General features: G+C 42.6%; 3 protein-coding genes across 27 annotated transcripts in view; 2 read left to right on the plus strand and 1 right to left on the minus strand.

Annotated features, from left to right (window-relative positions):
• The window catches only part of ERN1 (endoplasmic reticulum to nucleus signaling 1), a 37,926-nt gene extending 23,766 nt beyond the window's left edge, over positions 1-14,160 (plus strand). Inside the window, exons 5-22 of one of the 2 annotated variants that reach the window (XM_074607465.1) lie at positions 201-273; positions 1,366-1,488; positions 2,330-2,431; positions 2,934-3,195; positions 3,806-3,884; positions 4,677-4,839; positions 6,126-6,244; positions 6,589-6,780; positions 7,387-7,642; positions 8,406-8,496; positions 8,846-9,035; positions 9,574-9,673; positions 10,104-10,303; positions 10,610-10,757; positions 11,210-11,337; positions 11,640-11,763; positions 12,034-12,101; positions 12,335-14,160. In XM_074607465.1, coding sequence (XP_074463566.1) covers positions 201-273; positions 1,366-1,488; positions 2,330-2,431; positions 2,934-3,195; positions 3,806-3,884; positions 4,677-4,839; positions 6,126-6,244; positions 6,589-6,780; positions 7,387-7,642; positions 8,406-8,496; positions 8,846-9,035; positions 9,574-9,673; positions 10,104-10,303; positions 10,610-10,757; positions 11,210-11,337; positions 11,640-11,763; positions 12,034-12,101; positions 12,335-12,541 — 2,625 coding nt within the window. In that variant the 3' untranslated portion in view covers positions 12,542-14,160. Of the gene's footprint in view, positions 1-200; positions 274-1,365; positions 1,489-2,310; positions 2,432-2,933; positions 3,196-3,805; positions 3,885-4,676; positions 4,840-6,125; positions 6,245-6,588; positions 6,781-7,386; positions 7,643-8,405; positions 8,497-8,845; positions 9,036-9,573; positions 9,674-10,103; positions 10,304-10,609; positions 10,758-11,209; positions 11,338-11,639; positions 11,764-12,033; positions 12,102-12,334 lie in introns of both variants that reach the window. The other variant, XM_074607466.1, reaches the window with a different exon arrangement.
• Positions 14,161-14,458: 298 nt separating this feature from the next.
• On the plus strand, positions 14,459-23,333 carry LOC141751133 (sterile alpha motif domain-containing protein 9-like). 3 transcript variants are annotated; one of them, XM_074607462.1, is made up of 4 exons: positions 14,459-14,622; positions 14,884-15,080; positions 17,164-17,208; positions 17,761-23,333. In XM_074607462.1, exons 3-4 carry the CDS (start codon positions 17,205-17,207, stop codon positions 22,437-22,439), a joined length of 4,683 nt encoding a protein of 1,560 aa, XP_074463563.1. In that variant the 5' UTR covers positions 14,459-14,622; positions 14,884-15,080; positions 17,164-17,204; the 3' UTR covers positions 22,440-23,333. The 3 variants fall into 3 exon arrangements, with proteins under 3 accessions (XP_074463563.1, XP_074463564.1, XP_074463565.1); XM_074607463.1 differs by lacking the exon at positions 14,459-14,622 and adding an exon at positions 16,255-16,430 and having other exon boundaries at positions 14,876-15,080; XM_074607464.1 differs by lacking the exons at positions 14,459-14,622; positions 14,884-15,080 and adding an exon at positions 16,987-17,069.
• Positions 14,556-27,822, minus strand: part of ZNF207 (zinc finger protein 207) — a 33,738-nt gene continuing 20,471 nt past the window's right edge. For 3 of the 22 annotated variants that reach the window (XR_012589888.1, XR_012589881.1, XR_012589874.1), the window contains 4 exons: positions 27,639-27,704; positions 23,454-23,530; positions 16,183-16,393; positions 14,556-14,688 (listed from right to left, as the gene is read on the minus strand). The gene's annotated coding sequence lies outside the window, so the exon portion shown is untranslated. Of the gene's footprint in view, positions 14,689-16,182; positions 16,638-23,453; positions 23,531-25,255; positions 27,705-27,822 lie in introns of those variants that run through there. The other 19 variants (XR_012589877.1, XR_012589886.1, XR_012589871.1 and 16 more) reach the window with 12 other exon arrangements.

Genomic DNA, 27,822 nt, shown 5'->3' on the forward strand with positions numbered 1-27,822 from the left:
GAGACAGACTTCTCCCTGTTCTGGATTTGCAGAGCAGGGCCTTGACCTGAAATCTTGAGTTCTCAGGCACTGCAATAATACAAACAAAAAGTAAGAAAAATTGAGATTTCTGAAGTTTTCTCTCCACCCTTTTTTGTGAACAAATGTGGAGACACTCATACCAATGTGAATAAGCTTTTATTGTTGTTTTTTTCCCCTAGAAACTTCCGTTTACTATCCCAGAGCTGGTGCAGGCATCTCCTTGTCGCAGTTCAGACGGGATCCTGTACATGGGTGAGCTTGAATGTCGTCTCTCTTAGACTGTAGTAGGTTCAGTGAGTACAAAATGTAGAGACTCCCAGGCAGACTGCGTGGAAACATGCTGTATTTTGGGTATTATTTATGATTTTTTCAAGAACCTTTCTGATGACGGAAAATCTGATTAATATATAATTCAATTACTACTTTTCCTGATAGGAGAAAACAGCTTTTCTAAGCAGTAAATAGCCTGTATGGGGTTTTTTGGTTTCTTGAGGTTCTGTCTCTCAACAAAAAGTGACTTTGACTTAAAATCTTCTTACACTTATAAATGTCATTGACTGCTGACAATTATAATTAAATTAGAAATCCCATTGCAACACAGATAGACATCCTCCGTTATCTGAGATAAGTCAGTTAACTTACACTACGCATTTTTACACAAATTTATGGCTCACTGCCCTGACTGGTTCTAATTGGAGATGGATTTGGGAGGAGAAAGGGAGAAGGAAGGACAGTTATTACTTATCACAACAGTGAAATGTGTGAAGGATCAGGATGAATTTAGTGTTGTTTTTCTAATCTTCTGAATGGCCAATACCTACTTCTGATTCTCCACTTTGTGTCTCTCCAGTAAAGGAGTTAAAAAGGTTTATTTGAAGCTTCTAAACAGAACACATATGTGTTAGTGTCAAATAAATATTTAAGGTTGTGGCTCAAGTAGTCTTGAGTGGGATGTTAGGATTACAATCTTTATTCAATTTGAAATGTGTAGACCCTCATAATTTTTTTCCACCTACTGTCGTCAACATGAGCACTTCAGCCTCCTCTTCTGCTAGCTCACAGGATCATCCGCACTCAGAATCTGTTAGATTTTATCAGTGTGAAAAAATGATTCAGCCAATAGTACTTACCATTCTAAATATTGTATTTCATTTTTCTTGTCAATATTTGGGATTGGCCAGTAGTGCTAAATGACGAAACTAACCCTGACTATGAGGAATTGTTTTATTAAAAATGTTTTATTCATGCTAAGTTCATGAGCCTGCTAAAGAAAGAAGACTGAAAAGCTTGATGGAAGTGTAGTTTTCCAACCAAATGGTAATGTGGCTTAAATTATGATTTCAGGTAAAAAGCAGGATATTTGGTATGTGATTGACCTCATGACTGGGGAGAAACAGCAAACCCTGACTTCCTCATTTGCAGAAAGCCTTTGCCCATCAACGTCCCTCCTGTATCTTGGGAGAACAGGTCATATGCTTTTTTTTCTGCAGCTTAGAAGACGATTTCTGTTGTCGTTGTTTTTAAAGTTTAGGATCATAACAAAATACCTTGTGATCAGTTTAGGTTTTCTTAGAAAAACTGCTGTAAATTATGATTTTAGACTGTACACAGAAAAATTATTAACTCTTTATAGCACCATAAAGATACTGATTTTTTTAACTTTGGCAGTGGTCATGGTCCATTATTTTTCTTGTTGACTAAGTGGCATTTATATTGTTTAACAGTACGTTCCAGTAGCAGCTGTGAACCCAAGTTTGCTCTGTAACATACAGCTTTTGCAAAAACTGTTTTAAGAAAATGGAGATACAGCATATCTGCTCAAATTACTGATGCAGCATTCTAGATAACTGTTAAAATTAGACCAATACCATATAGGTATTGAGTAGTAAAAAGGAATGAGTGTTACAGATTTGTTCCTTGCCCTCTCTGTTAATGTGTTCTGCAAGTGTGATAGCTCAGTTACAGAACACGCTATGCTGAATTTTAGAATGCAGGGTTTGGAAACTTGTCAGTAAAACCAAGTACATCAGACGAAGCTGTGCAGTGAAAACAAAAGGCTGGTACCGTGGGCAGTAACTGCCTGCAGGGCATGTTCGGAGATTCCTGTAGATCAGTACACGAGTGGATCGGGTATTATCTTTACCAGCTATGAAATGTTTATTGACCCGGAGTGTTGGGAAAATGAAATGCAGAGAGCAGTAAGCGGGGGGTGTGTGTGTGGTGTTTTGAAGAGTGTCCCAGATTTGAGATGATTGATTCTATTCTCTCATAGGTTTTTTTGCTTCACAGACTGTATATTTTTTAACAGAGTACACGATCACAATGTATGACACCAAGAAGAAGGAGCTGCGATGGAATGCCACCTATTTTGATTATGCAGCTACTCTGCCTGATGAAGACATAAAATACAGTAAGAATTTAATTGCTGTCTTTTTTTTTTCTTCCCCCCCTCAACGCCCCCCAGTATTGGCCATGGGTTTTGCAAGCATGCAAAAATATTCTGATTTTTTTTCTAGAATTGATAAGACACGCTGTCTGTCTGATTTTTTTTGTGCAGTTGATAAGTATTTGCCAGTCTTTATCCTTTACATGCCGTAACATGTGGAGCCTGTTAGGTAGCTTCAGGTAAATTGAGTCTAAGAAGGTACAGCTCTTGAAGATACAACTCTTTAAAATTTAGTGACAAATGGCAGGAGAGGAAGCAAACCTAAACCGTGATGCGCACTCAGAGAAAGCTGTGGCAGTGTTGTTGTATTGCAACCGAACTTTTATCAACCCAATTCTGACGACTGATTTGCCAATCAGCTATTCTGTTGCTGATGTAAGGTGTGATGGACTCGAACTGTTAATATGTATTATTAAAATTGCATGTCTGCAGCAATCCAGATCGTCTGTATATTTGTGTCTTGCAGAAATGTCCCACTTCGTGTCCAATGGAGATGGACTGGTGGTGACCGTGGACAGTGAGTCTGGGGACGTACTGTGGATTCAGAATTACGCGTCTCCTGTGGTAGCTTTTTACATCTGGCAACGTGAAGGATTACGGAAGGTTATGCACACTAACGTGGGGATAGAAACTCTGCGATACTTGACCTTCATGTCTGGGGAGGTTGGACACATTACCAAGTGGAAATACCCTTTCCCAAAGGAAACAGAGACCAAGAGCAAACTGACGTGAGCACGGATATTCCTGTTGTCCTCACTCTCTATTTGACAGAGCTTTGTCATTAAAACCTTATTTGTATAGATGCAGTTAAAGATTGTTCTACAAGTTTCAAGATGGTGAAAAGAATACATAAAAGCAGCTCTAGTTCTTCAGCCGTTATTTTGTATCCCATTTGATGTTTTTACTGTCTAAAGGCAGAGACAAAAAAAAAATTATCGTAAACTTAGGAAATGCATATTCATAACTTATCAGATGTTCTGTGTTGAACAGGTTTTTTATAATATGGAATGGAGTTGTTTTTTAATATGTGAAGCCTTTCACATTAAAAAAAAATGCGTGGCATTTTGGCAAATACCAGTAATTGAATAATGCAGAAATAGGACATGAGTTATGTCAAATGAGGAATTGTGATGTGAATAATCAACTAATAATGCTTTCATAATTAAAAAGAATGGCTTCATAGTACAGCAATACTTAAAACAATTTTACAGATCCAGGCTTTTCAAGATATAAATATTGATGATTTGAGAAACTCATGCATTAGTTGCGCAGCATTGCGTTGCCAAGGTTTTAGCTAAGATGATCTACTTCTTTCTAACACTTATTGTTTTTTTCCAGACCGACTCTATATGTAGGGAAATATTCCACAAGCTTGTATGCATCCCCATCGATGGTGCATGAAGGAGTAACCATTGTGGTAAGTTGGGAGCTGCAAGAGTTGAATGACGCCCGCTGAAAAGTGCCTTTACAGAATTAGTACTGTCCTGAGTTTAAAAAAAAATGTTGAAATGGAAACATACTATTCTATGATACGTTAAAATACATTAAAAAAATAAAAGGACAACTTTGCCATAGTAAAGTGGCAAAGGGATACCATTAACATAGAAAATAAAACACTGCAGGCTGTACGTCTACAGAAATTTTAAATTACAGGTTGCTATCAAGAAATACATAGCAAATTAAATATTTCATGAAACAATTAACAGTAAGCCTTAGAATGCATGACCGTATTGCAGGAATCATTTCGAATGCTGCAAAGAAGTAACTGTAGCTCATCGGGAATTGTGCCAGGCAGGCTTAGCAGGGGTGGACCAGCGGCTGCTACGCTGTATTGTTGGTGCTTTGTGGTTAATGTTAAAATTGCTGGTTTATTCGTCAAAGTAACTCTCCATAGATAGGAAACTGCATCATAGATTTGTTTTGCTCACGCTGTGTCTGTCCAGGTAGGAAATAAAGATCCTGTTTAACTTTCTAAAAAAAGAGAGCGTAATCTCCTCTCCTAGGCAACATGTAACTTAGAAGGTCTAATGTCCAAGGTTGTTGAAGCAGTTGCTGAGGGCATAATGACAGTGTTTACTTATGCTGACTTTGCTGCCAGTAATTTTTGCTTGCGCACCAATTTTGACCTTCATTTTTTTATTTAGTTTCCTATTTAAATATTGTAGGGACACAGTGCGTCCTTAACTGTAACAACAGTCTCTCCCTCTAGCCCCGCGGCAGTGCCATACCCTTACTGGAGGGTCCAAAAACAGAAGGAGTTACGATTGAAGACAATGGCGAGTGTTTCATCACCCCCAGTACGGATGTCAAGTTTTCGGGCAGACTGAAAGACAAGAACAAACTCAGCTATTGGAACGACTGGCTTCTCATAGGTATCCGAGCTCCCCTGCCCGGACCCCCTCGGCCGCTCCTGCAGGGTCGCGTTGCCCTCCAGCAGCGATTCCAGCCCGAACCCCAGAGCTGTTTTCCAGCTGCTGTAAATCAGTCACAAGGACTGACTTCTAGTAATCGTTTCTAATTCGTTGCATTTGCATATGAATTAATGTCTTTAAGTGCCTGACTGCATTCTGTTTTTCCCAAGGCCGCTGCTTTATTCAGTACTGAGAATGAAGAGTGCTTAGCTCACTATGTGGAAAGCTGTTTATTGCTTATTTGCCCCCTCCTTCGGAGAAGGGTATAGATAATTTATTATTTACTGTAAATATTGTATTCTGGTTCCTTTGGATTTTTTTTTATTGGGCATAATGGATCAGATGGTCATGTTTGCCCCATTTTACAAATGGAGGATAACACACAGAGGCTGACGATAATATTAATAAAGGATCAGCCGTCCTGTGTGTTTCAAATCCCAAAATGTTGGAATCGACTTTTCGGGACATTTACAGTTTTGCTTCCAAAATGAGGAACCATCTGAAGTTCAGTTTTAGGTGATGCAAGTTTATAATTAAGTGATGTATGCCATAGGATCTCTGTGTCAGGGATGGGGTGTAGCTTCCAGCGTCTCTAACTGCCACCTTTCCCCTGTGATCCCTTTCTTCGTTATCACTGTCCTGCTCTTGCAGTATGTCAAGCGGCTCCCTTTAAACAGTTCCTGTTCCTCTGCAACCCTCTTCGCTAAATGACCTGTGCCCTCAGGCTTTCTCCTTTTTCTTCCCTGCTCTGTACACGAGCAGGAGTCTTCCTCTGTCCGCTCCGGTTGCCCAAGCTGGGAGTGCAGCAGCGTCTCCCTCACTTGGCTAGCACGAGCCAAAGGGGCATGAAGAGCAGTTGTCGCTGAGCGAGCGCTGGATGGATTCCTGCTCCCTTCTTGTGCTGTGCTCTTCAGAACCATTTCATACCTAGAACACGATCTTCATCTCAAGGCACATCACAAAGCCAAGCTACCTTGAGCGTGAGCCGGCTGGGAGGTGTTTGGTCAGGAGGCAAAGCCCCAGCCAGTGCTTGAGCACAGAGTTCTTCAGGATTGCCATCGCTATACCTGTGACTGCTTGGGCAGAACAGAGGGAAAAAATGTTTTAATTTGAGCTTTTGTCCTGTGATGTTCTCAAACCTTTTGTAAATCAACTTTATAATGCTCTTCAGCGAAGATGCTGAAATTAAAGATATCTTTCCTGAAAAGGGACAACTTTTTATTTCAACAAATGTGTTTTATTTAAAGGGCACCATGAAACACCACTATCTGCCCCTACAAAGATTCTGGAGAAATTCCCAAGCAACTTACCTAAGAGGCCTGAAAACGTGATTCCAGCCGACTCTGATAAAGCCACTATTGACAAGGTTTGTGATGAGAACAATCATCTTACTGGACGACTGAAGAATGCACGGGGTAGAAGTTGGGGTAGAAGTTGGGGAAGAGCTCAGAAGAAAAGCTACATGGAATTACTTTGCTTTTTTTGTGTCAGATTTTCATGTACTTAGCATGCAGAATCACTGCTATGATGATGTGTCATTCCTTACTTCAGAATTAGTGCTTTCAGCTGACTTTTTTTCCCACATGTGAAACTTTCTTTGACTTTGGTAGGATTAGAAGTTATTAAAAATGTTACAGCAGTAAGGCTAGTGTATAAGTGTTCCACTACCCATGAAGATACTGAGCTAACAGAGCTTTCTTTGCCTCTTAGGTTATTGACGTAGTTGAAGGTTCCTCAACAGAAGTGCCTCCTGCTGTTCCGAAGGATATTGAGGAGAAACCTGCTCGGCCTGTCCCTCGGCCAGAGGCTCCTGTGGACTCCATGTTGAAGGACATGGCCACCATCATTCTTAGCACTTTCCTGCTTGTAGGCTGGGTGGCTTTTATCATCACTTATCCAATGGTAATGCAGACTTAGCTTGATGTGTTTTTGAGTTTTGGGAGAGTCAGTAACATTTTACAGCCCAAGAAATGATACAGGAGTTAGAACGTAACATACTACAGGTTTTTTTCCCTCCTCACAGATGTGCAGGGGCTAGCAAAGGCTACAAACTTGACATAACAGTGATTTCTCTGGGCGTATGTGCCAACTCCGGAGACTCTTTTTTTTCCATCCCACCAGTTCTGGGTTTTGTATGTGTTATTCTTATCACGGACGTGACCTTAACACCATTGGCTTCTCTCTTCTTCACCTGAACCACTGTCAGGTTTTTCAGCTTTTGGATCAAAGCCTTTAGCCTTCTTTGATTTAAAGACAGTTAGCCTAGTAGCAGTTAGCTTTTGCCATGTTAACCAACCAGTGTGATTTCTCAGTGTTGCAATGGAAGTTCAGAATGAAGTTGAAAGTGGGTGAGTGAAAGTTCCCCAGCCTACGTGGCTGTTGGTGTCGTAACAAGAGTTTTCCTCCCACCTTTTGGAGGTGGCTACCCCAACAGCTATAGAGGTCCCTTTTGTGTTGTGACTGTAAGAAACTTCACTCCACTTATGGAACTGAGGTCCTTTCTCACAGAGCATTCATCATCAGCAACAGAGGCAGCATCAGCTGGAAGAGAAAATACAGCTCTTGCAGCAACAAAAGCTGCCCTTTCGTGCTCCTAGTGATCTACCCCCAGACACAGATTTCTTGGAGACCTCCTATGGACGGACAGAGAGCTCAGCTACCAGCACACCAAATATGTCCCCAAGAGCATCAAACCATTCTGCATATTCCAGCATCTCCACATCTGATGTTGGGAGCTGCCTCTCCACTGAGCAAGAAGAGGGAGGTAAAGTTAATCCAGTATCTTTGACTGTGAGTCTCTGTATTTCCCCAGTCTGTATGATCATACAGCACAACAATTAAAATACTTATTGATGGTACTTCATAGACCAGAAAGCTGAAAAGGACGATCATTCTCATTTAGTCTGACCATTTGCAGAACACCGTGACGGTGTGCCGTGCCCTGACTTTGAGCAGGATTATCTGCTTTAGAAGAATATCCAGTTCAGAACTGCTGTCTGAGAGATTATGTTGTCTGTGGCAGTACATTCTTATAACCAGCAGGGAGAAGTTTGTTTAATAAAAATATGTATTATTATGATTAACTGGGATGGAGACATAGGGATCAGGCAGCACGGCCTGCCTTCCTGCCTGACCTTCCTGTACACTCCTTTGTCCCTTCAAAGGCTAGTCAGGGAAGCTGCTAGTAAACCCACTCCCACAACTGTCAGTCAGCATTTCCTGAATGCAGCAAGGCAGCTGTAAAACTTTCCAGAAAGAGTTTTGTCTGCTGAGAACCACTAGTCTCTTCTACTGTTTTGAGACAGGATCTTTCCAGACCTTACCTCAGGTGCTTACACAGTGTTTGACTCTGCATGTTGGGTCATTTGGTCCCCAGAGAGTATTTGCTTATTCAGCGTGAGTACCAAAATGCAGATGTTCATTTGTTTTGATCATCTGTGGTGTTAATTTAAAGATAAGGATGTGCAGGTGTAAAAGGCTGACTTGACCCATCCTAAACCAGTCCTTGTTTCTTGCTTTTTGTTCAGACGAAGATGCAAACAGAGTGATGGTTGGCAAGATTTCATTTAACCCTAAGGATGTATTGGGACACGGAGCTGAAGGGACAATTGTTTACAGGTAGAAGACAAAAAGTGCATTCAGCATGAAATAGACCGATGACTGTGTTATTTGCATTAGGTCTTTTTTAAAAAAACAAACAACATCAAACCTACACCTATCTAATATTAACAGAAATTAAACTTCTGAAAAAGTATTTTGTGTGTGTCTGGAATATTTTCATGCCATGTTTCTTCACTAGCAAAAACTACTTTACTTCCCTTAGAAATGTTTAATGACCAAATGCATCTGTTTGCAACATGATAAATGCTTTAATAGGCCTCTGCCAAATGTCTTCTGGTGTCACGTGCTTTGTACACGCTTTGTCTGCAGCGTACAATGACGATGTGGTTTTCCTTCCTGTCTGCAGGGGCACGTTTGATAATCGAGATGTTGCAGTGAAACGAATTCTTCCTGAGTGCTTCAGCTTTGCAGACCGTGAAGTACAGTTGCTGCGAGAGTCGGATGAGCATCCGAATGTGATCCGATATTTCTGCACGGAGAAGGACCGGCAGTTTCAGTACATCGCCATTGAGCTGTGTGCTGCCACTTTACAGGAGGTGATGGGGGATGAGTTGGTGGAGGTCTGCTCCCTGAAAGGCCTTCAGTTTCCTTTAGCTTAAGTTGCTGAAGTGCCTGCTACAGGAGAGGTTCTGGTTACTCCCGCCATCACCTCTGTGACAAATACATTTTCCTACAACAGGGGTGTCGTTAGACCTTTAGAAAGACATCCCTAAACCTGTACTGATCTAAGGCCAGAAGCCGTTGTCCTTTGATTTTTCTCCTTCTTATGAAGGACTCCCTTCTAGTCATCCTCCCGCTCCTGTCACCCAGACTTTGAAGACCCTCTGCTCGTGCTCTGGAGCACAGTGCTGTATGGACTTCTAGCTCTGAATGATGTTCAGAGATCATCGCTGTCAGCCAAAAAAAAAAAAAAAAAAAAAAAAAGTCTCTTTTATGCATGTTACCAGCTCGTACGATTTACCCAGTCCAGCCTTTTTTTTGGAGAGGGAGAAGGGGATATACGTACTGTTTATGCAGAGGTAACAATAAGCAATGTTGTGGCTGACTCTTGTGGTTTTCTGTTGTAATTTATAGTATGTTGAGCAGAAGGCCTTCAGTCAGCATGGCTTACAACCCATCACTCTCCTGCAACAGACGACATCTGGTCTTGCTTACCTGCACTCCCTTAGCATTGGTAAGAATGCCTCTCGTTTCAGTATTGGATGGAGAGTGGTACATTTACTTAAAAACAGAAGACAAACTGGTCTGGTGCTGGGAGCTTGTATTTATTTAATCCCAGAAGAGAGAGTTGTAGAAGCCCCACCTAGTGCTGGCAGCAAGAGTGTCTGTCTTTTGACACCCGTAACATTCACTGCACTGGAGTAATGAAGCCAATCATTACCATTTGTTCAGGGCGCTGCGTTTTTTGGATAGAAGTCCTATAAATCATGATGACTAGCGGTTATGGAGTAAAAAGGTGTTGAGCCTCTACTAAAGTTTGAGGTTAGGACTTTGATTTAGTGAACGGTGTTTCAGCCTTGTGAAAGGCTTACAATGCAAATACATTAAAAATTTACAAATATTGTTGGGATTGCCTGGAGTGGATAAATAGGTGTTTATAATAGTCCACAGGGACCTGAAGCCCCATAACATCCTCATCTCGATGCCTAATGCCCATGGGAAAGTCAAAGCTATGATTTCAGACTTCGGGCTGTGCAAGAAGCTGGCAGTGGGCAGGCACAGCTTTAGCCGTCGGTCGGGCGTGCCAGGCACCGAAGGGTGGATTGCCCCAGAGATGCTGAATGAAGACTGCAAAGAGAACCCTGTAAGTCTTCATCTCCCCTGGGAGGAGGCAGCACAGCCAACGCGTGGCACGTTGCTGCAGTCAGACCTTAAGATACGCAGTACTCGATGCCTGGGCGTTCATAGACTCGTAGAAGCGTTTGGGTTGGAAGGGACCTTTAAAGGTCATCTGGTCCAACCCCACATTCCTGCTGGCTTACAGCTGAATATGTGATTCTGAAAAGTTTTATTCTACTCTTAGATGCAAAATAACCACTCTGTGATGATGGCTCAGTCTTCAGGGGGAAAAATTAAAGTTTTCATGCTATTAAAGGTTGTTTATTTGCAGACATATACCGTGGACATCTTTTCAGCTGGCTGTGTCTTTTATTATGTGGTATCTGAAGGCAGCCATCCCTTTGGCAAATCTCTACAGCGGCAAGCCAACATTCTGCTGGGTGCATACAGCCTGGAGTCTTTAAACGCAGGGAGGCACGGTAAGAAAAGCGCGGTAAACATAAACTACAGGGTTCAGTGAACTTTCCATGGGCATTAAAATGCCAACAGAAATGACAGAACAATGACTCACAGTGATTCCCAGCATGGCAGTGGGGAAAGTTGTACTCCTAACATACTCCTGAAGTAAAATTGCTAAAGTTCTTAGCAGTAGTACCCCAAAGCATCTCTGGGATACAAAATTTGGAACTCGGCAAGTGTGACAGTAGAGTTATTTCATCTATTTGAAGAATTATTTCATGTCTTTCATAATCACACTGATTCAACGCTACTGAGTTTCTGTTGGTTGCCCAGCATATCGATGAGGGCGGTACGAGCTCGTGGGGCCAGCGTTCAGGATCATGTTGGAGGAACTAGAGAACATAGTGACTTTCTAAAGTACAAAACATTAGATTTCCCTACAGCCTATGAATTATCACCCTTTTCCTTGCAGAGGACATAGTCGCTCGTGATTTAATAGAGCAAATGATAAACATGGACCCTCAGAAACGTCCGTCTGCCAGCTGTGTGCTAAAACACCCATTCTTTTGGCCTTTAGAAAAACAGCTCCAGTTTTTTCAGGTTTGTGTTGACCTTTTCAATCCTTTAAGTTCTAAGGACTCCTGTAGACATTCTTTGTATCTCAAGTTCAGTCTCTCCTAACTTTGTGGATGTTTGAGGTGATAGAATCCAGAACCTTACTGTGAGGACTGAAGAAGCAAAGCTGTAATACCCAGGTGGTATCTCTTAAGAAATGAATCATGGAGTAAAGTAGAATCATAACTCTGTTATCAGACCAGGCTCTAACTGGCAGAAGCTGCAATTCTAAATTGTTGGAAAAAGCTTGGAAATAAAACTAGAAATAACCTCAATGTCTCTTCCAGGATGTTAGTGACCGGATAGAGAAAGAATCTTTAGACAGTCCAATAGTCAAGCAATTAGAAAGAGGCGGAAGAGAGGTGGTGAAAATGGACTGGAGAGAGCACATCACGGTTCCTCTTCAGACAGGTAACGGATAGCATTGATCAGAGTGGAAAGGAGTTACACGCGGTTGTTCCCTGTTTGCCGGGACAGGACAGCAAGGGTAACGCTGCCTGAGTTTAGGCACATGACCTTTACTTGTCAGCCAAGTATTTCTTCAAGTTAAAGTACACATTTATATATTGAAACACACCCATAAGGAGATGTGACTGTAGGCACACATACCTTACTACTTCTGAGGCCAGCAACTGAAACTGCATCAAAACACAAGGAGAAATCTTGTCATTTCTTTTGCAGATCTTCGAAAATTCAGATCGTATAAAGGAGGGTCAGTGCGGGATCTTCTGAGGGCAATGAGAAATAAGGTAAAGGACTTCTTTGCATAAGCAAAATGCACGCTATGGTTCTGCCTCCCTTTGCTGTTTGTTGCCAGCCCATGGCTGGCAGTACCTTGGTTTAGGTACTGAGCTGCTTTCCGCCTAATGTGAGGTTACTTTGGCCATGAAAATGCATCTCGGAGAGACCGCTCTATTTAAAAGAGGATCCTTGGAGACGTACCCTCCGGCTGAGCTTTCCCCTATCCTTTTTTGCTTTACAGAAGCACCATTACCGAGAACTGCCCCCCGAAGTGCAGGAGACCCTGGGCTCCATCCCAGATGATTTCGTGTGTTACTTTACAGCTCGTTTCCCTCACCTGCTCCTACACACCTACAATGCTATGCATATCTGCTGCCAAGAAAGACTGTTTCAGCATTACTATCACCAGGACTCTGCAGAGCTGAGCCTTGCAGGAGACACTGTTTGAGAGGAGAGGGACGTAACTTTCTTCTCTGGGACCGACATTCCAAGCACAGGGCTGTGAAACAGGCCTACCATTAGCAGGGAAAAGTGGGATCAAAGAGCTGAATTCTCTCTCTTGGAAGAGATCAAGCTTCCAACAAGTGCCTTGTACCGCTGCCTGGGCTGGAGCAGGAGACGGGAGGAGCCGGAGGAGCGCGTGCTAACTTTAGAAAAGCAATGAACCCTGGTGATGGAGTTATTCCAAGGCAGTTTTCAGGACAGTGAAAATGGAGAGAACAAGCTGGATATAACCATCACCCAATATCCCTGTACTGTACGTGATTTTACAACTGATGTGTTTTACTACAAAGAATCAAAATACAGTGATTGAAATCATATAATTACTAGGGACCGGGATCTGCAAAAGGAGCCTTTCGGTTGTAGCAAATCATCAGAACCTGCCATTGCACTACTGCCACATTATGCATTAGTGATTGTAAAGAGAATCATTTATGATTATCCAAAAAACAGTAGAGAGAATGTAATTTCTGCTTAATCAGTACTACCCTGGAAAAATTAGTCCCTCATACTTGAGCAGATACAATGAAGTTCTAAAAAAATACTGACTTGAAAGATCAGTTAAAGGTTTACCTACTTTGAAAATAAGCTTAATTGTTTAAATATCAACCAGTATTCACAGATGAGCTTGAACAGTCCTTGACTTAAATCACAGTATCAGAAAAGATCTACACAAGTAACTTCAGAAGAATACACTGATGGCAGCTGTGAGCTGCTGGTGAGAGGCTAATGATTTATCTACTGCAAGTGTTCCTTACTTTCTCATAAAGAAGGGTCGCCAGTTGCAGAGCCAAAGGTAAGACGAGTCTTGGCGAAAAGGAGCTAAATAGGAAACGACGAGAGATGTACAGAACAGTGAAATTAGAGGCAGTGGTTTTAATGGGTGCGACAAAACAGTAAAGGAACCCCATTTTCTGGCTGTATGGGTTGCCAATTCCATCCAAGTGAGCCTGTGCTTTTAAAGATGCAGTATTTCTTTTCATTGGCCCCCAAAGCTGTGACAAAGCATTAAGAGTGCAGGAAGGATGAAGAAATGCTGAATTTAACAGAAGTGGGGTGTTCCTTTACAATGTATTTATTTAACATATTTATATTTATTTAATTTTTACTACAAAGTAGTATCAAATCCAAGTGGTACAAGTATAAAGCCTGCCAAATCATTCTTAATCGGTTTTGTGTTTATATTTAATCATATTATAAGGACTGGAAGAGGAAAGTGATACTGCATCTTTCAATGGAATTCATTAAAGGAGAGATTACAAAGTGGGAATTTGTATGAGTGTGCCATTGTGTCTTAAACTAATAACTTATTGACAGTAACGTGTATGATTGGGTACATACAGCTACTTTTCTGGAGCTACTTTACAGGAAGTTTTTTTCCTAGTTTTGCAATGTATGACAGCAATTTACCTAAGATGCCAGCTGTGCAAGTTACGTGTTTCTAAAGCTTGAAAAAAAAAATGATGGTAGTTTTACCTAAGAAGATTCAAAGCCTATTTCATATTTTTGTACTTCTCATGTACAGTTCTTTTGTAAGTCTACTAAATAAAGACTTGTACTCAGATTAAAAAACCCGCAGCTGTTAGTGACAATGTGTGCCTGGGGAAACGGGCCGGCCTGCCGCCACGAGCGGACTAACAGCATTGAGACACAGGGCTGGGGACGCTGAGCAGGGGAAGAGGGTGACAAACCTACAGCTGCACTGGGCCCGCAGCAGCCACATCCTGCCGTCGCCAGGGCCTGCGCAAAGCCGCTGTCTGCTTCTTGGCAAAACCAGGACCCTGGTGCAGGAAATACACATACACACACAGTTACATGCTGCAAAAAATTTTACTGCTGTGCAGCACAGATAATGACCATGTAGTTTACAGGAAAAAAAAAAACCCAGTCTGTAAGACAGGCGGAAGCGTGGAAGGCTGAGAGGGCACCTCCCTTCGCAAGTACCAGCACAGCCGTCCTGTGCCCCGGAGGATTGAGTTGTCACCGCTGCCCGTGGCCCTGCCGACCTCTTCTTCACGACTTACCTCGGTGAGCTGGAGGGAGGGAGGAGGTAGCTGATACAGAGGGCAGTAAGCAGGGTGGGGGTAGATCTGCCTAATACAAAAGAAACCAAACCCAAAAGTTAATACCCCAACAATCACGCCTGCCCAAGCACCCAAGGGACTCTCCCTAGGCCAGCGCCAGGGATGGAGGCACCACCCAGCAACAGCACTGCCAAGAAGGGGGTGGAGACTTGGTGACTTAACAAGAATGTTTATTTAAAGCAGCTCCCCGTTTTTTTATTGCCAGATATCAGTAGTACCATCTGTAAGAGCCCTGGCAGTGTGCTGCAGGAACACCTCTGCGGCCCAGACTCCCACCCGCGCAGCAGCCTGGCACGGCAGCAGGCTGGAGCATCTTCCCTCTGTCCCCCGCCGCCTTTGGAAACACTTTCCTCGCAGGCAGGATCTGGCAGGACAGCATTGGAGACCCGTCCCTTACCCAAGGTGAGCCCTCCCTGTGCCGGTCCTGCGTGGGGGGGGGGCGGGAGGTCATTCCCAGCCTGGCGATTACGGTACCAGTAGCAGGCCGGGGAAAAGCGATGCTCCCCCCGCACTACCGCCCTCGCAGCTCTGCGGCCCCCGCATCCCACTGGGGAAAGAGCCGCTCAGCCTCAGTGGGGCTGTCTGAGCACCTCCGGGGGGTGGCGGGGTGCGCAGACCCCTCCGCCCCACGGCTACATCCCTGCCCTGCCCACCCGGCTGTGCCCAGGCCCCCACAAAAAACCTGGCGGGAGCGGGGTGCCACGGGCCCCCCACCCCATGACGGGGCTCTGCGGCCCCGCACCGTCCCCCAACACCGCCCCCCCAGTTTCTATTCCCCGTTAAGTTTCGATTTCCCGCGAAACGCCGCCTGACGTCAGCTGACGCCGCAGGGCGTGGCAGAAGGGCGAGCGGGGGGAGGGGCTGAGCGGTCACCGCCAGCCGAGTCGCCCTCCAGGCGCAGCGCTGGGGCGCGGGGCGGTGGCCGAGGCCCTGAAAGGCCAGTGCCTCAGGACAAGGCGCCGCTCCGCTCCGGGAGACCCCCTGCAGCGCTGCCTCCGGCGCCGGGGCCTCAGCGCGGGAAGGACACGGAGCTGCCGGAGCGGGGCCGGAGGATGCTGGGAGGGCTGGAGCCCCTCTGCTGTGGGGACAGGCTGAGAGAGCTGGGGGGGTTCAGCCTGGGGAAGAGAAGGCTGCGGGGAGACCTTCACTGCAGCCTTTCAGTACCTAAAGGGGGGCCTACAGGAAAGAGGGGGACAAACTTTTTAGCAGGGCCTGTTGCCATAGGACAAGGGGTAATGGCTTTTAACTAAAAGAGGGAAGATTAACACTAGATACAAGGAAGACATTTTTTTATACGGAGGATGGTGAAACACTGGCCCAGGTTGCCCAGAGAGGTGGGAGATGCCCCATCCCTGAACCATTCAAGGTCAGGGCAGGTGAGGCGCTGAGCAACCTCACCTAGGTGAAGATGTCCCCATTGCTCAGAGCCCTGTCCCTTTTTTCTAGCATCCCCTATTCTCCCAGACCCAGCATCTCCCCAAAGCGCCACCTCTGTTGAGCTCACCTCATGCCAAGGCGTGGTCCCGGGGAGCAAGTGCTCTTCACCTTCCCTCCTTTACAACCTTTGTACTTTCAGTCATTGCGGGAGTCCCACAACTGCCTTTTACGCTGGCCGCACCGGTTCCTGCTCCTTTTACATGTGAATTCAGAGGCTGTGAGTGTCGCTGTTGTACCACCACGAGCTCCGTGGATGGAGCCGGTCAGGCTATGGCCACCTGCTGAACCAGCACAGAGTTGAGCTTTCACACTACAGTAAGAGAAACATCAGCACCACCATCTCCCTTGCGCTGTGAGCCATGCTGGCTAGTCCGTAGCTCTTGGATGGCTACTGTTGGCTATGGGAATCGATCACAGATTTCTGCTGGCACGCTGAGCAGGCTTATTTAGCGTGTCTCCTCCGTAGCTGTATGGAACGGCTATGCCTGCTGCAGTCCATCTCTGTCCCCCTGAAAATGGAGCCTGAGCCAGGCAGAGGATGCCATATTATCAGGCCAGGACACCCCACCAAAAAAATAAAAGTCCAGTGAGCACTAGAACAGATGTGGAAAAAAAGAGGGGGGGGGGGGGGGGGGGGGGAGGGAGAGGGGGAGAGTATGTGCAAAAAAAAAAAAAGGTGATTAAAACAAAGGGAGTAGGAGGAGCAGGAGTCAGGGGAAGAGGGAGAGAGTGAAAGACAGGAATAAAAAGCAAGACATTACGCAACCTAGGGGATACAGTAGTGTCCAACAGAGTGGCTGCTGGGCACAGCTCTCAGCACACGCTTCTCCAGCAAAACCCCTTCTCCTTCGCACACCCGTGTGTGTCAGACGCACGACTACCTGCCAGCACTCAGTGCAGTGTAGTGGCAAGACTAGGCTTTTAGCAGTACAGAAACTACCGTGGGCCAAAAAGGTGGGTCGGAAGTTGGGAAAAAAGAACAAATAAGTCAACTAATATAGGAATGCTAACTGTGAATCTGAAGACAACTATTTTTTTCCCCCTCTAGGTTTTTGTTCATTAACAGAAGGATTTCCCTCGTCGAAGGCAATGGGTACGTATTGCTTTCAGAAAATTTGTACTTTATATGTAGCGATTTGCTTTTCAGTATCTGCATTTTAAGGGTTCACCTCCAGTGGGGAACTAATGGGTACTCTTAACATCACTTATGGTTTGTATCGATGCTATTTTCATTTAGGAGAAAATAAACAGACTCAAGTGGGTAAACAACCCACCCAAACCTCTCTAGTTTAGACAGCTCAGCCCCCGTCAGTTCCAATAACTTCATTACATCATTCGCTTCAAAAATCATTTTGGGTCATTTCCATTACTCCCTTTGAAGACAGTTTCCAAACCTCCTTCATGGCTTCCTGCTTCACCATAGTCTCATACCTTTGCTTAGGACTGCTTTTGATGAAGGTTACGGATGCTTCTAGTCATCAGAACTGACATATTTGAGAAGTTAAGACACAGTCCCTCGCTGTGACTGGTAGAAAGAAAACCATCTAGCCTTCAACATGGCCAGTTTTGCAAGGATTATAATGCCTTGTCAAGCACGTTAACATGTTTTTAGTTTGTATTACTAACACATAATTTTAACTTCTAGATTACAGAAAATTACCTGTGAATGAATGGAATGAGAATGATGTCAAATGTTGGCTAGAATCTACTGGAATCAAGAAAGAGTATGTAGAAAAACTATATGCGGAAGAAGTGACAGGTCCAGCGCTAATGGAACTGGATGAATCTTTCCTCAAGAACATAGGTATGAAGGGAGGCCAAATCCACATGTTAATGTGCAAGAGAAACAAACTTCTGCAGCTACAGGAAAATGCACAGCAAGCCAAGCATCCCAGCAGCAAAACGTCTGAGAGAACTGATGCACAGGCAGATCCAGTAAGACCCAAAAATGCCCCCCCCGAAGGAACTTCAGGTAGAGACAGCTGTGGTCCAGTAGATAAAACTAGCAGAGACAGCACAACTGCTGCGTCTGGCAAGAGGCAAAGGAACAAATCCCAAGCTCAAAGTACTGATGAAGTTTTAGAGCTCAGCAACTGTCGACCATTTAGAAGTCAGAATGCTGACTTCAAATATGTAAGAGACAGAGTTCTTGCTCCAGAATCAGGAGTCAATGATTTAATCACTCCTTGCCACGAATACAAATCTTTTACCATTGCTGCAGAACTGAACAAAAATCAATTGCAATCAAAATTTGCCTGTGAAGTGATACGATTTGCTTCGGCCTGCATGAACATTCGAACGAACGGCACCATACATTTTGGTATCATGGACAGTGTTGAGGGTAGGGGTTGGAAACACGGACAGATCATTGGCATAAAGGTCAAAGAGCGAGAATACTATGTTGATGCACTAGATTATATAGAAAAATGTTTTTCTGAAGATGTACAGGAAGTTGCAAGGAAATGTATTCACCCGCCTGTTTTTGTTGAAGTCATTTCAAAAGACTCTCAGGAACAAAGATTTGTGGTGGAGGTTGACATTGAACCAACATCCAGTTTAGTGAAGAACAAATGTTTTGAAGTCTATTTGCCAAAATACATTGAAAAAAGCCAGAAGGTGATCCTGACAAAAGAGCGAGCTCTCTATCAGAGACTAGGAGCAAAGTCTGAACCTGTAGAGCACAACGATCTAGTTACTTTCATTCAGGGCTTACAAAACAGGGATGCTCAAAGAGAAAATGCCGAGCTCTCCAGCACACAGGTACATAGAGAAATATCTCAAAATTTAGGAAGAAAGTTGTCAATTCTACTAAACGATGGCAAAAGCTATATAGATGATTCCCTACGCTACATCCTTGTCACAAACAGATGTGAAAATGATAATCTGAACAGTATCAACTTTTTAATGCGCTTGAACATTTTTTGTGTCTTTGACTTTGATGAAGATTCTAACGTGTCAGGACTGTATAGCAAGTACAAAGAACACCATACAACAAGGTCTTATTTTTTACAGGATTTTTCCAATGAAAGTAAGACTGGCAACCCTCCCACTCAGAAACATTTGTGCCTGTTTGATCAGACCAGCTGGATATTCTGCAATGGGCGCACTGACTTCCTTGGGGGTGAAAAGCCTTGTGATGAAATTACTTGGATTAGAACAAAAAAAAAATACCTTAAGAAAGCAATTACTCGTATCTGTGATGAAATCCTGCCGAAGCGGTCTTTCATTGTGCTTTTCCTGTTGCTATCACCAGTGCAGAAACCACTTGTGGACACTTTTCAGGAATTCTATACAGAGATGAACGGCACAGAGTACATTGTTTGCATTGCAGAGTCCAGAGAAAATTATGGGAAGTGGGCTAATCTAGCTCAGGCATCCTGCAGCATTGAGACTCTAGAACAATGCAGCGTTGTGGGTATGAAACTAAGTCACGTAGATGCCACCATTCAAACAATGCTGCCTTCTACAGCACAACCCAGACACCTGCCAGTTTCCACTAGAGGGCTATGTACACTTCCCTCGCTGGAAGAAGAGAAACTGTTTTCCCTAGAAATCCTTTGTGTTGACCAATGTGATGATATCAAATTAGATTTTTTGACTGAAAAAGAAATACAAGAAATAGAACAAAATTTTTACCAAGGGAGAAAAATAATCTGGGAAAACTTCTGGCTTGCTGATAAAAAACGCTGTGGGGAAATCATTGAACGTGAAGCATGTAAGGATGCTAGCAAACTCCTAGATGACATTTTACAAGGAAGCGGACACAACTGTTCTGTGGCTAAACTAAAGATATTTCACCATCCCGGAAGTGGTGGAAGCACAATATCGCGGCAAGTTTTATGGAAAAGAAGAAAGGACTTAAGGTGTGCTGTTATCAAAACCTCATATCCACCTGCAACTGTTTGTGAGCATGCACTTGCATTCAGAGAGTATGAAGAAAAAGACATCTGTCATTGTCTTCCTGTGCTCCTCCTGATTGAAGATTATGATGAAGACTATTTAGAAGAACTAAGGTATGAGTTAATGGATGCTGTATCAACTAGGAAAATTAATTCCCCCAGACCTTACTTCATCCTCATGTGCTGTAGACGATCCAATGACCCCGAAAGGCTTTGCAAGGCTTCTCCACTGGACACAGTTGCTGTCACTCACAAGCTGACGGACTCAGAGAAAACTCTGTTCAGAACTAAACTTGAAAAACTGAAGCAGAAAGATGTCAAGCCAGAATTCATACTTACTTTTGTCCTGATGTGTGAGGAGTTCAATGAAACTTATGTGCGAGACTTTGTAGGGCACATATTGCAAGGCATAGACCGCTCTTCTCGTGATACACGTTTGATGTGTTACGTGGCATTGCTTAATTTTTATGTACCTAATTCATACGTTTCACTGTCACACTGTGAGGCTTTTCTGGGACTGGGGGTATATACAGAAAGAATATCAAGAGCATATGATTTCAAAAGTCACTTAAGCGAACAAGCAAGAATGATTTTTATTGAGCTAAGGGAAAGCACCACCTATATTTCATCTGTTCAGATAATACACTGTCTGGTGGCAAAAGAAATTCTGCATCAGCTTTCAGGGAACGAACCTCAAAGTCAACTTGCAATGACACTTCTTCAGGAAAAGACCCTCTTTGGAAACAGATTCGGACGAGATGAATTCATAAAGTTCATAAGAGATCTGTTTATTCGACGTGATAAAAGAAGCAGGGGTGACAATACTGACACTCTTTTCTCCCCATTCATTGAACACGTCTGTAAAGCTGAAGACTGTGAAAAAGCTATAGCTATTTTAAAAGCTGCATATGAACTCCTTGGAAAAGACCCCTTTTTTGCCCAGCAGCTTGCCAGACTGCATTACACCAATGAAAAATTTAAAGATGCAGAATATTGGGCAGGGGTGGCAAAATCTCATTTGCCAAATGATTCTTACATTTTAGATACAGAAGGTCAGGTCTACAGGAGATGGTTTAGTTTCACTGTGGATAAAATGTCACAGGACGACATTCCTGAAAACATCATTCAAAAGATAGAGATTGCTCTTAAAGCTATAAAATGCTTCAGGGCTGCACAACAGGCTGCAAAAGCAGAACGTGACATTATGAACAATGCTGGCTATTTCGGAGAAGTTGAAGTAGGATGTCGTCTTCTTAAATTTCTGTCCATGATCCCTGTATTTCACAGAAGTCCAGAGGGGGAATATTCTGAGCTTGTGAAATACCTGATCACAGATTACATTCCTAAAGACATTGAAAAAACATGGGGAAGGCTTCACTCCCGCTTAAAAGGCTTACGCCAGAACTTGTACAATGCTCTGGAATGGATTTCAGAAGACCTAAGTTATTTCCAAACAGATAAAACCCATGAGAAGGAAGAGGAAGATGAAAAAGATGAAAAAGAAGAACAAGTTTATAATCCCAGAAAATGGCTAAAACGACAGTCAGAGGTCTATGCCAAATTCTTCATCTCACCATCACTTACTGAGGAAAGCAACACCAGCCCTGAGAGCCAGCTGATGAGACGCATGAATATTTATAAGAAGGGTGGAGGTAGCGTCACTAACATCCTGTCATTCTTAACAGATAAGAAAGAGAATCGGTCAGCTGAAAAGCTAGAAGAGATTCTTAGTTTCTATACAGAAAACCCACAAAGGGACAGGCTGGAGGACAACGATTTGATCAATTATATTTTGTGCCACATCACATTATCATGCTTAGCACCAGGATCAGCCAAACTTCTTCCACTGCAAACTCTTCGTGACCTCAGTGTAAGATTTTTTAAAGGAAAAAGACTATTTCCAGCAAGCGCCTATTTTTTGCTCACCTTGCTGCACTGGCCAGATGAGGCATTAGACAAAGAGCCTAGTCCAGAAAAAGATGAAATTCTAAACTCAGCCCTTCAAACCCTGAAACGTTTATATGACATCAAGATGAAAGATGTTCCTACCAGAAAGAAAAGAATCTACACTCACTTTTTTCTGGGAAAAGGTTATGGCTTACGTAAGATTGTACACAAAACTAAAATTGATAAATTAATTAGTGGGTCCTTAGATGAGAGGAGAATGAAGTGGCTACATGGAACTGTATGGAATGTTGGCAAAATTCGTGACATTCTCAAAAGAGTTTCTGGCTGGACCAAGGATAGAAATTTATTTATACGTGGTCACGTGAAGGAATTTCCTATCTTGCCACTCCATCGTGATTCAGTGCCCCCTGGAAATGAAAACGTGACCTTTTATTTAGGCTTCTCATTTAATGGTCTTGTTGCTTTCAATATCGAGGTTGAAAATAATCTAACTGCCAGCAAAACACGAAGTGTTTAGTAGATTAACAGCACCTACTGTGCTTTTTGAAGACACAGCAACGAAATTGCCTATTGTCACATTTTAAAAAAGTGGACTGCACTGGCTGAACACCAGCGAGAAGATAACCACGAGTAACTACTACAATAAAGACCAAATATCAAAAAAAAGTTGAAACCTACTAGTAAAATATATCTTGAAATACTTTGGTACTTTTGGAGACAACAAAAGCAAGATTTCAAACTTAGGACAGTAATAATTGCAGTATTTACTTGGGGACTGGGGGGGGACGGGACACATGACAACTGTAACCATCACATTTTTGCTTCTTCCTGAATCAGCAACAAAAAGTTTCAGTGAACTTACACGTATGCTACGCTGGCTCTAACGTACTTCGCTCAGTAACACATACCATGTATGAAATACATCTGCCCATCAACTGCAAGCCAATAGCCAGTACAGAAGCACAGAGGGAAAGTAAGGAATTTTTAAGTTGCCTTTGCAAACATCAGGACTGAAAAAACAGGTCTCCAATTTTACATCGCTTGTACATTGCTTATCCAGGTAAATATTACAAACCATACTAGACAGATCTGTATCTGGGGAGGGGTGCAGAAACACGTGAGCAGTTAGATATTGATGACGTAAAAGATTATTTGTCAGCGCTGTCATGATTTCATAGTCCAAACAATTCCTGCACTTGGTGAAGTGTTTTTGCAGTGTTATCCAAGAAACGTCCACACAGTACAAGACTCAGGTTTGTCTGTTGTATATATCCATGCTTAAAAACATTCTTTGTGTAGCCTGATTTACTAATTTGAAAAATGCAAAGGAGTTTGTTTTCAACACGCTGTCTGCAACCATCCTGTCATATTAAGCTTCTACTAATAAAGCTGCCTGATATTCTTAGTTTCACATTGTTTGATACTACATTGTCACTAAAGTTTCCAGAAAACCTCTCATATATTTTAAGTTTTAAACTAATAAACAACCTCTAGAAGAATTAGCATTTCTACATAAGCTTAATTACCCTACCTGAAGATGTAGTTCTAACAGCAGCATGGTATGATTTGCTTTTCCAACTTCAGTCAAGATCTGGGCATAGCCAAAAGCTGTAAAAGGAATTGCAAGCCACTATGAATTCAGAACAGGATGAAACCAAAGATTATTCTACCTAGTCCAAACCTTCACCTGCTGACCTCTGGAAGCAGAAACAGCTTATGACTGCTGGCCAGGCAACGCTTGTATCTCCCAGGTTGAAGGCAAGGGAAGAAAGGAGACAACAGCAAAGTAGACTCGTGGGAAGGCTGCTCTTTTTTTGCCTGGGAAATCCAGGCTGACAGATTTCACCAGGGTTATGCAAATGCTTGTGTCAAGTTTAAGGTTAAGCACATCAAAGGCAGCTTTCCCCAAGGTGAGCTAGGAAAGTGCATGGGAGGAGGAAACCACGACAGCATCTGACCAGCAGCAGAGCTGGAGTGCTAGAACAGGACTTCTCTGTCCCCCACTCCTGATGCAGGGGCAAGGAGGGGGGTGTATGTTTGAAAAGTTAATAGGGGAAAGACAGGTTTCCAAAGTCTAGCATGGGGTGCAAGCATGGCTTCAACCCGGAGCAGAACAAGGATATGCAAACTTACTGAAAAGCATGGGAGCTGAAAGAAAGCATTAACTGCTTAACAGTTTATACAACCTGCTCAAATGCTGTGGTAAAAAGCACAGCTTCCCATTTCAAAAAGAAACTTACCATGAAAAATTAAAGCCAGAGGATTTGGCTAAGAGGGTTGTCTTGTGACTTCTTTCCTTCCTGTCTGCCTGCAGACACCTGACTTGGCCCCGCAGCCCACACCGCTGCAGACTCACCACTCTTTCCTGTGAGGCCTAAGTAGGGCTCTCGCTTTTCAAAGATACACATTTCTACCTCTTAGAAACTAAAGGTTTAGATCCAAAATCTCTACCTCATCAGGGTATTAGACACACAATCCTCCCCTCCATGCCCCACAGAAAAAAACATGGTTTAGAGAAAAAGCATAAACCTACATGCTAGCACTTGGGGTCCCGCATTGCGAAACAAGCTGCTGAGGCTCATGGGGCAGAAAGTATAGACCCATCCCCCTTAGTCTTTATCTAGTCAAATTCCCCGAGAGGCTGATCAATCTAACTTCATAGAACAGTCTGGGCTGGAAGGGACCTTTAAAGGCCATCTAGTTCAGCACCCCCTGCAATGAGCAGGGACATCTTCAACTAGATGAGGTTGCCCAGAGCCCCGTCCAACCTGACCTGGAAATGTTTCCAGGGATGGGGCGTCTCCTACCTCTCTGGGCAACCTGGGCCACTGTCTCACCATCCTTAGCACGAAAAGTTTACCTACGAGTAAACAGTGGTAGCTAAATGAGAGCAACCAGCCTAGTAACCCATTCTCAAGCTGTAGACGGGAGTTGCAGACACACATCTTCAAAGTTATCTCAGCTCTCCAGCGCTCTGCTCTGAAAGGCCTTAGAACAGGCCACCTAACAGCACACCTGCTCAATCTGGTTTTATGAAAACGTTATCACAATACTTTTCCTGACTTCAAATTTTTTGCATAGTCAGTTCAGCAGGACAGCAGAGCAGCAGCAAAAGGAAGCTCCAGGTTTGCTTGTCTCCAGCGTAACTCACTTTAAGATAAAGCTCACATGCATGCATTTTTGCAGTATACAGACAATCAGAGAGCTAGTACAAAATTATTTAAACCATAACATGAATGAAGGTGGATTTCACACTTACAGTTTGGAACAGCTAACATTTGTTACAATAATAATTTAAATAGGTCCTCAAGAGGAGAAAAAAATACACAGACATAGTGGTTCACTTCTGTTTAATCAGAGACTGTTACAAAGTGGTAGACACACACTACAGACGTGGATATGTGCAATGATCCATTCCTGAAGCGTACAGTTCATAGAAGATTCCCAATGGATGCAAATGATGATAGCTCTGCATTTTCTTTGAATCTTCCTTATAAAATGAATGCTATAAAATTAAGCTAGTTACTGTTATTATTATTTGCATACATTAAAGTGATGCACATACTTACCAGTCTCTCTCAAATTAAATTCAACATCAATATTTTGCCACGTGTCTTGTCTTTTCAATAAGATCAATGATCCCATCTCTTTCATACTACTTAGACAAAAGCAGTATGAAGTTACAGAAAAAACCTTTGTGACATGCTTACTTCTGTGGCTGTACTGCTGCTAAGGTCATTAAGCAGAAGTCTAAAGGTAATAGTGTAAACTCCCTGTTCCATACATACTGTACCAGAACTGCGAAGGAAGACTTCTGAACCACATTAGACTGGACAGCTGCTATAATGGTGTATCAGAAGTTCAGCTACAACTTAAAAGACTGCTCACCTGGTTATGAAAGCTCAGATTGCTAGTATTGTTTTGGTCCCATCTTAGAAGAAAATAAACTTAATTCTACCAAAAAGTATTGCAACTAATTGCCATAAAAAGTTTCACAAAGAGATGATGTTCTACCAGAGTCCGTATGAGGATCTACCCTGGACAAATATACTTTTTGTGTTTAATGAGACACCATTAAACACCACTACTCTTTAGTTATCCCCACTGATTGCCAAGCTGGTATACCAGTAGTGCAGGTCAGCACCCAACTACTGCCAAAACTGAGACTTCACAAAGTAATCCAGCAGCCAAAAGCAATCAATTACTCATTCCGACTTATTACTGAGCATTGCATTAATATCAACTAGGGCAACCACAGAAGTTAAAAGCAAGATGCATACATTCTGTTAATAGGATAATGGCCTCACAGCAAGGTATTATTCATGCACATCTGCCATTAAAATATACAGACAAAGATAAGTTATAAGTTTTATTATACAACTTTTCTTTTTTTCTTTCTTCTAGGGAGAAACATCTACACAATATTATTCAAAAATCTGCATGTAGCTAGGTTTGCAGACAAAGCAATTTGTGTGAATGACTGAGAACTGATGTAGAGAAGATACCAGGAGATGGGCTTCAAGTGCACTATTCTAAAACCTAGGAAGATAGAATCCCCTTGAAACTTTTTATGTTAGTAAGATGAATTCTGCAGTGTCGCATAAGATTTCAAAATTCTAACCAATAACGCTGGAAGTGTCAAATCGCTCATGAAACTACTCTAGACCATTCAGATCAGCTGGCAAAACTAAGGTGTCTGTTCAGCTACCACACTAGTGTGGCTTTCCAGTACCTCGGTTCCTATGTAGTTATCCACCAATGACATCCTAATTATCCACCTAAAATTCACCATGTGACAACATGCCCTTGAAAACTGAATTAAAGCACAGAGTTTTACAGCTCATCCAGAGCTGTGAAACTGTGCTATGTGCTACAGCACAGGAAGTTTTCCATTTCCCATGCTGATATGTAGAAATGAGGTACACAAAGCTTAAATAAAAATAAATGTATGCAGCTATTCTGTAGAAGGTTGCATCTTTTATCCAATCCCATAGAATCTCTCCTGTTTTCTTTTAAGGTGTAATATGTTCTATAAAATAAAAAGCCAAAATTTCCAGGAATATGGAATAGGGCAGAAGAAAAAAAGAATACACACAGAGCAGTAACTCTGGAGTAAGATAAAACAACTGGACAAAGCCACAATTGCAGGTAGCCTCTGAAGTGCTGAAATGGGCTAACAAAAAAAAAAAATATAAAAAAAAAAATCAAGAAGCTCCCAGCTTACAGGCCTAACAAAGTAAAAATCTGTTGGTAGGACACAGTAATTAGCAATCACTAAAGAAAAATGAAAGAAAGATAACATTACTGCTATGGATTCTTACAAACAGAAATGCTTATTCCCCAACACAACAAATATAGTATCCTATAAACGGTTCACTGATAAAACAGCCTCTTTTATAACAGGCAAGTTACCGAAGAAGGGACTTCAACTTCAGATCTTCACACTTTTCAGTAACACCAATGACTATTTGTTAAGGTTTTCTGCATTAAATTTTCCTTACAAGTGCTTTCAGATATTACCTACTCACAAATGTAATTAAAACCATTACAGATCTTAAAAAAAAAAAATCCAGACGTTCACACACTACTGAAAACAGTAGTAGATAACAGATACATTCACATTTCAGAGACCAAAATTCCCCTCATGTATTTAAGTGGTATCATTTGAACAAATTATTTCAAATAGGAACATCAGGTACTTACAGATTAAACTAACCTGTACTGGCAGTGCTGTGGAATTTTTCTTCTCTACCAGTAAGTAGCAAATGCTGAAATTCTGCTGCTAGTTAACAGAAACACAAATTGTATTAAACCAAAGAGTTTAATCCATAATTTAGTTTTTCATTAAAAAAAGCTGCCAAACTTCAATTACTGCAATTTGTTGCTTAAGAAAAGCATAT

The sequence above is a fragment of the Larus michahellis genome, chromosome 14 (genome assembly GCF_964199755.1).
Source record: "Larus michahellis chromosome 14, bLarMic1.1, whole genome shotgun sequence".
Lineage (NCBI taxonomy): Eukaryota > Metazoa > Chordata > Aves > Charadriiformes > Laridae > Larus > Larus michahellis.